General features: G+C 51.4%; 1 protein-coding gene across 1 annotated transcript; it reads left to right on the top strand.

Moving 5' to 3' along the window:
* The first annotated feature begins 82 nt into the window (after positions 1-82).
* LOC120756719 (cytochrome P450 4B1-like) lies at positions 83-11,639 on the top strand. The gene is made up of 12 exons (XM_040073319.2): positions 83-632; positions 4,487-4,631; positions 5,286-5,330; positions 5,854-5,981; positions 7,480-7,604; positions 7,720-7,871; positions 8,418-8,524; positions 8,958-9,148; positions 9,616-9,749; positions 9,896-9,960; positions 10,167-10,249; positions 10,887-11,639. Exons 1-12 carry the CDS (start codon positions 453-455, stop codon positions 11,053-11,055), a joined length of 1,524 nt encoding a protein of 507 aa, XP_039929253.1. The 5' UTR covers positions 83-452; the 3' UTR covers positions 11,056-11,639.
* The last annotated feature ends 212 nt before the right edge of the window (positions 11,640-11,851 follow it).

Here is an 11,851-nt window from a genome sequence, read left to right as displayed (position 1 = left end):
CCGGGAGATGCTGTCCCGGTCGGCGCTGGGATGCGGCTCACAGTGCCGGCAGCCGGGAGGGAGACAGGGAAGGAGAGCGGGAGTTGTCAGCCGGGATGCGAGATGGGAATGGGTGGAGATGAGGGTGAAATCTCGTGAGGCAGGAATATGTGACGAAGACCTCGGGAGGAGGAATCCCAGAGTACGGTCTTTCCCTGTCTCTTCAGCCTGAGGTCCCGGCGGCGGGGACTCGGGGCGGGAAGCAGCTCCCGGCCGGTGCGGCGACGAGCGAAGCGTTCCCGCGGGATGCTCCCCTTCCCTTCCTTTCCCCTCCCTCCCAACAAGCGCTGCCGTGATTTGGCAGCCGTTCGGGCTCTGGACCTGCCTCTCCGCCCCGCATTGGCTACCGCGGCCGGTGCCGCCGGGGCGCCGGAGGACGCCGGAGGCAGCGGCTGGCGGCTCTCAAGGGGACGATGAAGCTCCTGTGGCTGGGCGTGGATGTCTCCAGGGTGGTGCACCTGGCCGCCGTGTTCTGCCTGACCTGCGTGCTGCTGAAAGCCATCCAGCTGTTCCACCGGCGGCGGGAGCTGCTCCGGGCGCTGGCCGACTTCCCCGGGTACCCGACCCACTGGCTCTTCGGCCACGTCCACGAGGTGCGGGAGAGCCGGGTCTGCGCGGCCGGGAGCGGGGGCGAGTGCGGGGAGCAGCTTTCCCGAGGGCCGTGTGGGAATGGTGCTGGTGGGACTTGTCCCCGCGGCCCGGGAGAATTGCTGGGTAGGTGAGAGGGGGGCATCCTTTTTCCCAGCCAGACCAATGTGCTTTCCCTGCCTGTGATGCTTAGCGAGAGCACGGCTCACGCAGAGCTCCGGCAGGCTGCTGCAGACTGCGCGGTGGAAAAGGGTGGCGGCTGGCTCGCAAGCGAAGAGAGCGGTAACACGGTGTGGCGTAGGCAAGGTCATCCCGGGGTGTGAGCCGGCATCGGCGCTGGAGGCAGCCCAGCCGCTGCTCTGTCCCGGGGCAGGCTCCAGTGTCACCCCTCTGCTCCTCCGACAGCCAGGACAGGCCCGCCGTAGCTCTCCCTGCGACGCTGAGCTGATGCGATGCTCAGCGGATGCTCGCTGCTCCCGGCATCCAAAGGCACTTTGTCTCCCCTGCCCGCTTACATCGGCCTCACGGCCAGGCGAGCCGGACCACTGATCGTTCCGAGCCACGTTTCAGCCGCAAAACGCATCGCAGGCTTTGCATCCGGCACAGGGGCTGTGAATCTTCTACAGGTGCATTAAGGTCATGACTAACTAAACCCACGTACATAGGCGAGCCTTGTTTTGGTCACTGGCGGCAGGGATGACTACTGCACTTGGTGTGCATACCTGTGTGCATACACTTGCCCACACAGATCACCAGGGCTACCTTGGCAAACAGATTTTCACAGCTCATCAGCAGCCTCGAGAGGTGTAACTGAGCTTGCCTGATGCAAACAGCTTTTCCAAACGTGCTAAAAACGCTGCTTAAAATCTCCTTGCCTTCTGCTGGGCTCTGCTGATGTCCTGCTGTGGGCACCTCTGTGGCACATTAAATAACTGGCACCCTGAAAAAGGTCTGGGAAATCAGGAGACCTCGCAGGGTTTGTCTCTGTGCTGTGGCAGCGCCAGTTTTGCTGTGATGGATGGGACAAGGAGTCTTTTGGCAAAGTAAGCATGAAGATGGGCCAGTTCAGGGCTTTGTTACACTGCCAGTTAGACTTCAAAACTGCAATTAAATAAAGTACGTTCCTGTTTGTTAGTTATGACTATTTGCCGTGGCGGAAGCTTGATCATTCATGCCAAATACTTCCTGTCATCATGCCTAGGTTGTTCGTGCCTCAACTTCTACCTTGGACAATGTTTGCCTGAGAATTCCTTTTATGAAGATTGAATAATTTGCTGATTAATGCTGCTGAATTCCCCAAAGCCTAACAGTTCGTTGAGCCAGCAGAGGAACTGGCAATGCTCTGGGCACACACTGAACACAAAGTTTGCACACACCTCGAGGACGACCTTTGAGCAGAGGGAGAGCACTGACATTTCTGTTGATTTAACTGATTGTTTCCCAGCTTCGATCCAGGCCAGTTTAGAACCTCAAACGTATTTGTCATGCTCTGGATAGATCTCCTGGGAATACATCGCTTTGTTTTAAAGCATTCTCTGGGTATTAGTCTCTGCTTATCCAAATCACTCAGCAGAAATGACATTAAAATATCAGGAGGAGGTTGTGTAGAGCTGTTCAGCCTCACTGCGGCAGCAGGACTTAGTTAAAACCCAGAGTGCCCGCCCTGAGCTGACCCAATTGACTCCCCATGGCCGGGGTTGGAGGGCAGCAGAGGAGGGCAGGGTCACTGCCCTGCTGGCCCAGGGAGGGTGTCTGTCCCTCGGCAGCCCTGTGTCCACTCCTGCCCTGTGTGGGGAGGGGCCAGCCCGGCTCTGGCTGCATGCAGCACACCCTCATGCTCAGATTTCAGCTCCTGTGTTTCCTCTTTCATTTGCTATCAGTGTGTAGTCATTAAAAGTGCCCTTAAGCCTCTTCCCAGATGCTTTTAGTGTTGGATCCATTTCAAAACTTGCATTTCAGCAGGAGATCAGGCAATTACCTTTCTTTCTCAGACCCAAGCGGGGTTTATACTTTGCTTTTCAAGCTCCCAAGGGAAGAAGTAGAAGTAATGGTCTTTCATGCAGAGCTGGGTAGCTGGAGCCCTGATTAAGGCATGAGAGCTTTCTATTCCTCTGCAGCTCACGGAGGAACATTTTGCATCCTCTGCTCCAGGAGTGCTTGTTGCAGCAGGTTACTAACCTTGGGGGTAACCTCTCCTCTCAAATAAACCCATTCAACCCTCTGCCAGCACAGGGATGTGCTGATAGCACAAGCCAAGGGTGGTGCTCCAAAACAAGGCTGGATGCAAAGGCTTCTGGGATTGGGATTTCTGCTCAGCATCTCCCAGTTACTTCCAGTATGTTTTTTGGGATTCAGGACAGGAGAAGTGCAGGCAGCTGTGTCAAAGGGACTTTACCATGTTGGGGTGTCACTCAGCTAAAGGCACTGTGCCAGGCCCTGCTTCTGCTGGTGTTTGCTGAAGAGCTGCCCCAAAACTTGAACCCTGAAGTCAGAGAAATTGGTGGTTCTATTTATTAAGTTCAAAATCTTGAACTTGAGTAAACGAAGTTGAGCTTTCTATAATAACTAATAACTGGTTGTAGTTGGTAATTCTGCTGAATGTGGGAGTCACGTGGGATGTGCCCCAGCTTGTGAGGAAAGGGGAGCTGAGTCTTGGAGCTGAACTTGGACATGCCCATGGCAGACACCCCATGGCTCATGAGTATCCTGTCCCAGACAAGCCACACGTGGCTGACTATTTGATGTGGGTGATCATTTGAGTACAGACCATGTCATGGGTTGAGAAACACCAGCCAGACTGAAAGCTGAGATAACTCAGCACTAAAGCAACTGGGCAAATATTCACTTGATACAGTCAATAGGGTGACTTTGATGTTGATTTCTGCAACAGTTTGCTGATTTAATTAACTTTCAAGCTTCAAGTCAAAGCAGCAGCAGCTCTGTCAGATGTAGCTTACCAAAATCCTTCCCCCTGCATAACAGTCCAGAGTAGTTTCTCTTCAAAGAAAAAAGAATTTTACATGGTTTTGTCTCTGTGTTTTTTTCCCCTCTGCATGTGCTTGTGGATCTTTCCACTTGTTCTTTGTTTATTGCCTGTACATAACAGCACAGGCTGTAAAAGCAGTAAAGCAGTGATTACTTTGGAGTGAACCTGCCACTGCTGCTGATATGAAAGCTGGTGCTCATGCTGCTCCTCAGATTGCAGCTTCCAAGGACAGGAGATAAATCTTTCTAGGAGCACCAGCTCTTCATTGCCTGTAAAATTCAACTCCCAGAAATCAATGAATTCTTAATGTAATGTTATTAACCAGTGTTCCCTTTTCTGTGCAATCCATTTGGACTAATTCTGTTGAATTTTTCCTGGACACTGGCCTTCTCCACCTAAATGTCTGGAGGAGGCTGTGGTTTCCCACAGCTGTACTGGGCAGACCCAGCAGTGATGCTGTTGCTGCTGTATCTTCTCCCAGCTGCAGGATGCCAATTGCTCAGCCACGTGCAAGTGAGAATGTAGCTGTGTGCCACAAAATGCAGATGCTGTCTGGGGCAAATCTGAGTCTTCTGTGGGGTGGCTGTGGAAAAAGAACAGATAACACGTGAGCTGATAGGCACCACCACAGTGCCTAAGGATGTTCTCTAGCTTAAGGTCAAGTGATAAGGAAGGATTATTTTATAGGAGCTTTAAAAGTAGCAAACATCTCTACTTCCCATGCTCTGCAAACAGAGGAAAAACACCTTGTTTGTCCTTACCTGGTTTTGTGCTCAGAAAGACATTGAACTTTTAAGACAACGTATTAGGAGATTTTTTTTTTTTTCCCTCCAAACCTGTGTATTCTTTCTCTTTTTTCTTCTCCTCAACTAGTTTCTCAAGGAGGAAGAGGTGCTGGACAAGGCAGAGGTCTGGGCACAGAAGTACCCACATGCTCACCCTATGTGGTTTGGGAATTTCTCAGCATTCCTGGTTATCACTGATCCCGACTATGCCAAGGTGCTGTTGAGCAGAGCAGGTGAGAGATTATGCTTCAGCTGGGGAGCATCACCCCCAGCCTGCAGACTTCCCCTGCCAGCCTCAAAATTTTCAGCAAGGCAGGGTTTTACAGAGAGGTTTTCTTGCGCAAATCATGTAAAGGCATGGAGATATACCCCTCCTTCATGCTGTGCCCTGGGTGCTTCAGGCACAGGGCTTCAGGACTGACCTGGCTCCAAATCCATCGCTGGAAAATCAGACTTCCCCAGGTGCTCCTTGAAAATTTAACTGCTCAGTGCCTGATCCCAGCAAGGAGAAGACACGTGGGAGCTTTTTTCTAGGTTCCGAGTTCTGGCTCCTACTGCAGAGAAGTATCTTTAGTGCATTGAGAAGAAAAGGTGCTGAACAGCGGTGTCTGAGAGGGTTAATCATTTATCACACTGTACAGACTTTGAACTATCAATATTCTTGTTTTTTCCAGTGTGAGCATGTGCTTTTATATGTGTTTATTGCAGCTGGCAGAGACTAGCTCATTTTCTGTTGAATTACTGGGACTTCTGCGGGGATGCCACTGATTTTGCTTCATACCCAACCAAAAGTGAGAGCCCAGAGGGAGCTTTCAGCTGCAAACCTGGATTCAGGCTATTAAAACATTTACCATTTTATTTTCTCTCTTTTTTTTTTTTTTTTACAGATCCCAAGGATAACATCAGCTATAAACACCTTGTCCCATGGATTGGTATGTATTCCCAGGGCTTTGCCTGGGAGGAATGATTCTAAAGTTAGTCAAAACCACGCTATAAATAAACAGCATTGTACCTGTTCCTTAATGGAGTTGTAGCTAAAAGCTTCGTGAAATTATTACATTTACTGAAAAAGGTGCTAAGTAGTTCTATTTATTTTCAAGTAAGGAAAGTTCAGACGTAACATATGTACAAATACTCACATGTCCATCGATAGCAAAGGCTGGTGATGAGAGAAGCTTAAATTCATTGGAGAACTGGTGAAAAAGATATCTGCTGTTCTGAACTTCTCTTTTCCAGCAGTGTTGGCGTTTGTTTTCAGAGACGCCATCGTGCCATTTTGACGAGCAGGGCTTTGCTCAGCTCCGGGAACCCTGGGGCTGATGGCAGCATTTGGAAATGCCCTCCAACAGCAGCTCAGATAGCAGATTAAATTGTGCAGGCTGAGGCTGTGTCTGCAGGCAGCTGAGAGCAGGCTGCTTGTGCCCAGTAAAACATGCCTTGCCTGTGTTTCCCCAGGGAACGGGCTGCTGATCTTACACGGCCCCAAATGGCACCAACACCGAAAACTCCTGACTCCAGGGTTTCATTACGACGTCTTGAAGCCGTACGTGGGCCTGATGGCAGAGTCTACAAACGTGATGCTGGTAGGACTCATGATGCTCCTCTCTCTGCCCTGTTTTCTTTTTCCCATCCTGTCTGGTTAGGAGGTAAATGCTGGAGCAGGGCTTTCTTTATCTGGTAGTTGTAAGGACGTGCTCTGTCCTGGTGGTCAGTCTTTCTGAGTCACCCCAAATCCCTGTCCTTGAGCTGGAAGGGATGAGCATTTACTGCAATTACAGTGTTCCAGTACTGCTTTGGGACCTGTGGCTGAGATTTCAGGATTAATGGTATCCCCAAACCGTGCGTGATCTCAGTTCCAACGGCCACTTCTTATAAGGTGTTTGTCTAAATAAAGAATTAAGGTAAATAAATGTTCATGATAAACCTGCCCCCCCCCAAAAAGGTTGGAGCAGAGCTATACCGTGACCTAAGGTTAAAAAGTATTATTTCCTGTCAGCATACCCATGACTGGACTTCAATCCCTGCCATGCTTCATAAACCGTGAAAATGCATTGTTCTTCAATCCACTGGTGCTGGGCAGGATGGAAACCAGCAGGAATCACAGGATAAGGGCACCAGGCTTTGTGCATGTGAGCTGGAGGAGTCTGGATGCTGGATCTAGTCCTTCTCCATCACCTCCCTCACTCCCAACCTCCCCAGCAGCTTCAGACAGATCCTGGCTGGATTCCTCCTCCTGGCCCAGGGAGCAGCCAGGAGCCGGGAGCTGGAGAGCCGGGAGAGCTTTTGCAAGGCTCAGAAGTGCCTGGGAGTTTGAAATTCCTAGTGCACGACGCCAGTTGTGTGAGCCCGTGCCACGAGGTGGCAATCGTTGCATGTGCTACGAACGCGAATCTGTCCCCGTAAGCCTGGTTTGGTGCTTTGGAGCTCGGGTGTGATCGTGCTCCTCCCTCCCCTCCCTTTCGAAGCATTTAAGTCCATTCGTTCCTTACAGCCGCGAGGGGACGGAGGATTCATCATCGCTTCGTGTCTGCTGGGTAATACAGACAGGATTTATAGTTTCTCTAGGGATCCCCTATGCAGAGTTGAGCAAGAGCTCCTGTATTACTTGCTGGCAGAGCACACTGGCACAGAGACCGTGTGACAGAGAAAAAAACCTTGCTCCAAAGTTTGCATCTTGGGCACCAAGCTCAGAAGTGCTCAGGAACACACCCAGTGAAGCCCAATGCCAGCATATGCTTCTCTGTACAGAAAAACGCACTACATCCTAAGAAAGGCTGCAGAAATGCACCGGTCCTGGGCTTCTCCAGGGTGTCCTTGCCTCAGGATAGGCTGTAGCAGGGCTCACCACCATCAGGATCCAAGAGTGGCATCTGCCTGAGGCAAATCCTGTATTAACCATCTTGGCTTCTCTTCTCTGGGATTTTGCTGGCAGCTAAGAGATTGCCCTTTTTTTTTTTTTTTTTTTTTTCCCCTGTTTCTCTGGGATGTATCTCTATCTGAGCACTCATTTAACCAGGGGGTGACTGCAGATCATGTAGAGCTGACCCTTGTCTTCTCATTTCTGTCTCCTTTGTGCCCTAGGATAAGTGGGAAGAGCTGACAGCAGATGGGAAGCCAGTGGAGCTCTTTGAGCATGTCAGCTTGATGACTCTTGATAGCATCATGAAATGTGCCTTCAGCTGTCACAGCAATTGCCAGACCAACAGGTCAGTGCTGCCTGCCCCAAGCCCTGCCAGGAAGTTTGGAGCTCAGAAGGGAAATGGGCAAATAGCTTGTCACCGTGCTCCCAAATTTACAAGCTTCCTATTCCCCTCTCTCCAGGAAAAACACCTACATCCAGGCTGTCTATGACCTCTGCCACATGGTGCACCAGCGCCTCCGCATCTTCCCCTACCACAATGACATCATTTACTGGCTCAGCCCCCATGGATTTCAGTTCAGGAAGGCCTGCAGGATCGCTCACGACCACACGGGTATTCCCTCCCAAAACCTTGGACAGAGGCAGTCAGGTCATCTCCCTGCCTGTGCAGTGATCCTGCCCAGAGGCTCAGAGCTGAGCTCCAAGCAGGGCATCAGCTTGCAGTAGTGATCTGATCTAGGCATGAAGCAAAGGGGTCTCACAGCTCCTGGGTCATTAAGCTGGACTAACAGAGGGATTGCCCTCTGGAAATGCACCTGTAGGCTGGAGAGACGAGGGATGGGCACTGCAGGCAACACCAGTGCAAGAAATGATTTTCCCTTCCAAGCCAGGTTTGCTTTTAATGCATGAGGGGTGTGTAAAATAGGTGAGAAGTCCGTGGTGAACAAAGAAGCTTGCAGAAAAGGATGACAATGTCCATGGCATTTGTTGCCATGCTGCTAAAAAAAGCCAGAGTGCCTGTGATGCAGAAGCACAGGTCAAATGCATCATGGACTGAGCAGCGCTCCCCTCCTTGGGTGAGGTTTGCATCCAAAGGAAGGACAGTTTTGCAGCTTGGCATCTCCTGACCCTGCTGAACCTTTAACCCTTTCTCCCCCAGACAAGGTGATCCACGAGCGAAAGGAATCCCTTAAAGATGAACGAGAGTTTGAAAAGATCCAGAAGAAGAGACATTTAGACTTCTTGGACATTCTGCTGTGTGCCAAAGTGAGTGGCAAGGAGTGTATTTACAGCAGGGCAGAGAGTGCAAAAGCCTTTGCAGGGGTGCCACAAACCACCAGAGACCCTCAGGACTGCACAAGCCATTAAAAAAGAAAATTATCCCAGTCTCTCCCAGCTGAAGACATCTTTTTGGGTATATGACATACAGAGGGATTTTGTACTCCTAGTGGTTTAATATGGGGGGATAAAGAGATTTAAAAATGAAGGGAAAGGGGCTCTGAATTCAGTGTAAAGACCTTGATTTTGTTTACGTGTATCCCACAGGCATCACCATGCCCCTTTTGCAATAGCTGAAAGAATATAATGGCCCCTACCTGGATATTTACATATTTATATGTATATGTGTGTGTGTTACTGTAATATACATATATATAAATTTTTTATATATGGCCCACTGAGAGTCTCTGTGGACTGTTAGGATGAGAATGGAGCTGCACTGTCTGATGAGGACCTGCGTGCTGAGGTGGACACGTTCATGTTTGAAGGCCACGACACGACAGCCAGTGGCATCTCCTGGCTCTTCTACTGCCTGGCAATGCACCCTGAGCACCAGCAGCGGTGCAGGGAGGAGATCCAGGGCATCCTGGGGGACCGGGACACAATCCAGTGGTAAGGTTGCACCATTTCCTCTGCTGCTAGCTTTTTCTATCACTGCCGTTTCTAAGTGAGTGACGTCTTCACGGTTCAAAAGCTGGGGTGCTAAAGGTTGCTGCATGCGCAGTGACTTCACGAGATGGAGCAGATCCTTCAGCCAAGTCTGCCACCCTGGAAGGGACATTATGGATGCCATCCCCATCTGGGCCACCAGCACTGCTCTTTGCTCTCTCCTGTTTCCTCACCACAGGATATCATGGATGTTCTTATCACTTTTCACTGTCACTTTGCACTTGAGCTTGTTCAGTGGCTGTTCAGAGGTGTCCTGGCACCCCCAGCCTCCAGCAGCCTGTGGCTGGGCACGGTGGGTCCCTCTGCTCTGTTGCAGGGGGATCTGCTCAGGGGCAGGATGGCTGTGGGTGAAGGGACCTGGCAGCACAGGCAGGGGGGGAGTGTGGGGCTCAGCCTGCCTGTCCCGACAGGGAGGACCTGGGCAAGATGACTTACAGCACCATGTGCATCAAGGAGAGCCTGCGCCTTTACCCCCCAGTGCCCGGCGTGTCGCGGCAGCTCAGCAAACCCATCACCTTCCCCGATGGACGCACTTTGCCGGAAGGTCTGTGAATCCCCTTCCTGCTGCACCAAACCCTGCGCTCAGGCACCAGCTGCATCCTCGCTGCACAGATGTCCAGGCAGGGCTGTGCAGATGTTGGCTTGTTTCTTTGTCGGTGAGCCCTTTTCTCCTCCTCAATTGTTTTCCAGGCAGCGTCACTGCAATAAGCATTTACCTCATTCACAGAAACCCTGAAGTATGGAAAGATCCTTTGGTGAGTTTTCTTTTGATCTCCTAATAACTTTCTCCCTTTATGATGTAGCTCTTCCCATGTCCCCTTCCCCTATGAACAGGAGAGAAGAATTCTCCCTCTGCTATGGGGTTCTTCATAAATTAAGGAGCGTCACATTTCTCAAGATACCAGTCAGTACTGTTTTTTTAAAGAATGGCTTTTTCTTGCTGCATATTCTTCATTTCCAGGTGTTTGACCCTTTGCGTTTTTCCCCGGAGAACGTCTCTGGCAGGCACTCTCACGCCTTTCTGCCTTTTTCTGCTGGAACGAGGTAAAGGGAATTGCAGAGACTGCCACCTGCAATCCTGGCCCTGCAGAACTACATTGTTAAATAGTTAAATGAGGATAGAAGCGTTTGTGCAACAGAGGGGTTCTGATACCAGCAGGCAAAATGGGAAGGCAGCATTGCCAAGCCCCTTCTGGGGACAGGGAGCTGGGTCCCAAAGCTGTGGAGCATCCCGTTGGCATCCTGCAGGGAGCCTGCAGCATGCTGAGCTCACGCGCTCTCCTCTCCTTGATGCCCAGACTGCGCTCTCCCCTTCTCCTCTTTCTTTCCCTCCTCCTCCCAATCCTTCCCTTTGCCCTCTGCTGACTCCTTCAAGGCAAACACCCTGCAGACCTTGTCTGCTTGGAGACCCACCACCTCATCCCTGCTGGCCTTTCCTTTGGCTTCCCCATCTCCCTCCTTCTCCAGGCTCACGGAGCACACATCCCGAACCCCGGTGTTCCTCTCAATTCCCCCTGCTCAGCCCACGGCCCTGGTTTCGCTGCCCGAAGCCCTGCCCGGGGCCCCCTGAGCTGCACAGGGGGAGGATGTGTGCTGCTGTGGCAGGGCTGGCAGGGGCTGTGCGTGTTTGCAGTGCCCAGCCCTGGGATGGGGCTGGCTGAGCTGCTCCGTTTCTCCGCAGGAATTGCATCGGGCAGCAGTTTGCCATGAACGAGATGAAGGTGGCGCTGGCTCTGACCCTGCTGCGCTTCCAGCTCCTGCCCGACCCTGCCACGCCTCCCCTCAAAATAACTCGGATCATCCTTCGCTCCAAGAATGGGATCCAGCTGTATTTGAAGAAAATCCGCTGATGCTGGAAAACATCCTGCCTTCACCAGAGGGAGGGACCGAGCAGATGACGGGACAGTGTTTCTCCGGGGCAGAAGTGCAGGGCAGGATTTGGGGATGAGGATTCCTGATTTCAGTGCTTCGCCCACCAGCTGAAAGCCCTTTTCAGGCTAGGCCCAGGCGGCTGGGATGACACTGCACACTGCCCTCTGCTCCAGGGCACTGATCTGAGAGCAGCCAGGCATGGCCGCGCTCTCTGTCCCCTTGCACTGCCGTAAGAGCTGGCCTGGCCTGGTCTGGGAACATCTGCAGGTCCTGCCTGCTTCCTTCTTACCAAATCCTGCCTTCACACTCGTGCCCTGGCCAAATCCGTGACCCTTTCCGGCCCTGCTCCGTCATCAGCACCTTCCTCAGTGCCTAGAGGTCAGCCCTCCTCTCCTGCAGTGGGGACAGCCTGTGGCAGACCTCTGTCTCACTTCTCACACTCACTGGGTCTCTGTTTTATTGAAAGCAATTATTCCAGTTTGGGCTCTGAAATCGTACCCAAACTGCAAAATATTCTGTAACTTTTGTCTTAATAAACCAATAATTTTTTTTCCTGCAACAGAAGCTGTGTTGTTTATATTGCTGGTGCTTGCCTGCTTCATCCCAAATGCAGTGTAAAACCCCTTTAGAAGTGGAAGATGGAGAGGAAGCCCATGAGCAGCAAGAGACCACCCTGGACAGGCCAGGAAACTGCCTGTGGGTCTCCAGATAACCCAGCACCTCCTTCCATGGGCAACTCTTTAACAGGGGTCCAATAATCAATCATCAATCAAA

Source organism: Hirundo rustica, chromosome 9, assembly GCF_015227805.2.
Source record: "Hirundo rustica isolate bHirRus1 chromosome 9, bHirRus1.pri.v3, whole genome shotgun sequence".
Classification (NCBI taxonomy): Eukaryota; Metazoa; Chordata; class Aves; order Passeriformes; family Hirundinidae; genus Hirundo; species Hirundo rustica.
The sequence above is the reverse complement of the archived record's forward strand: the minus strand, read 5'-3'. Positions and strand labels throughout refer to the sequence as shown.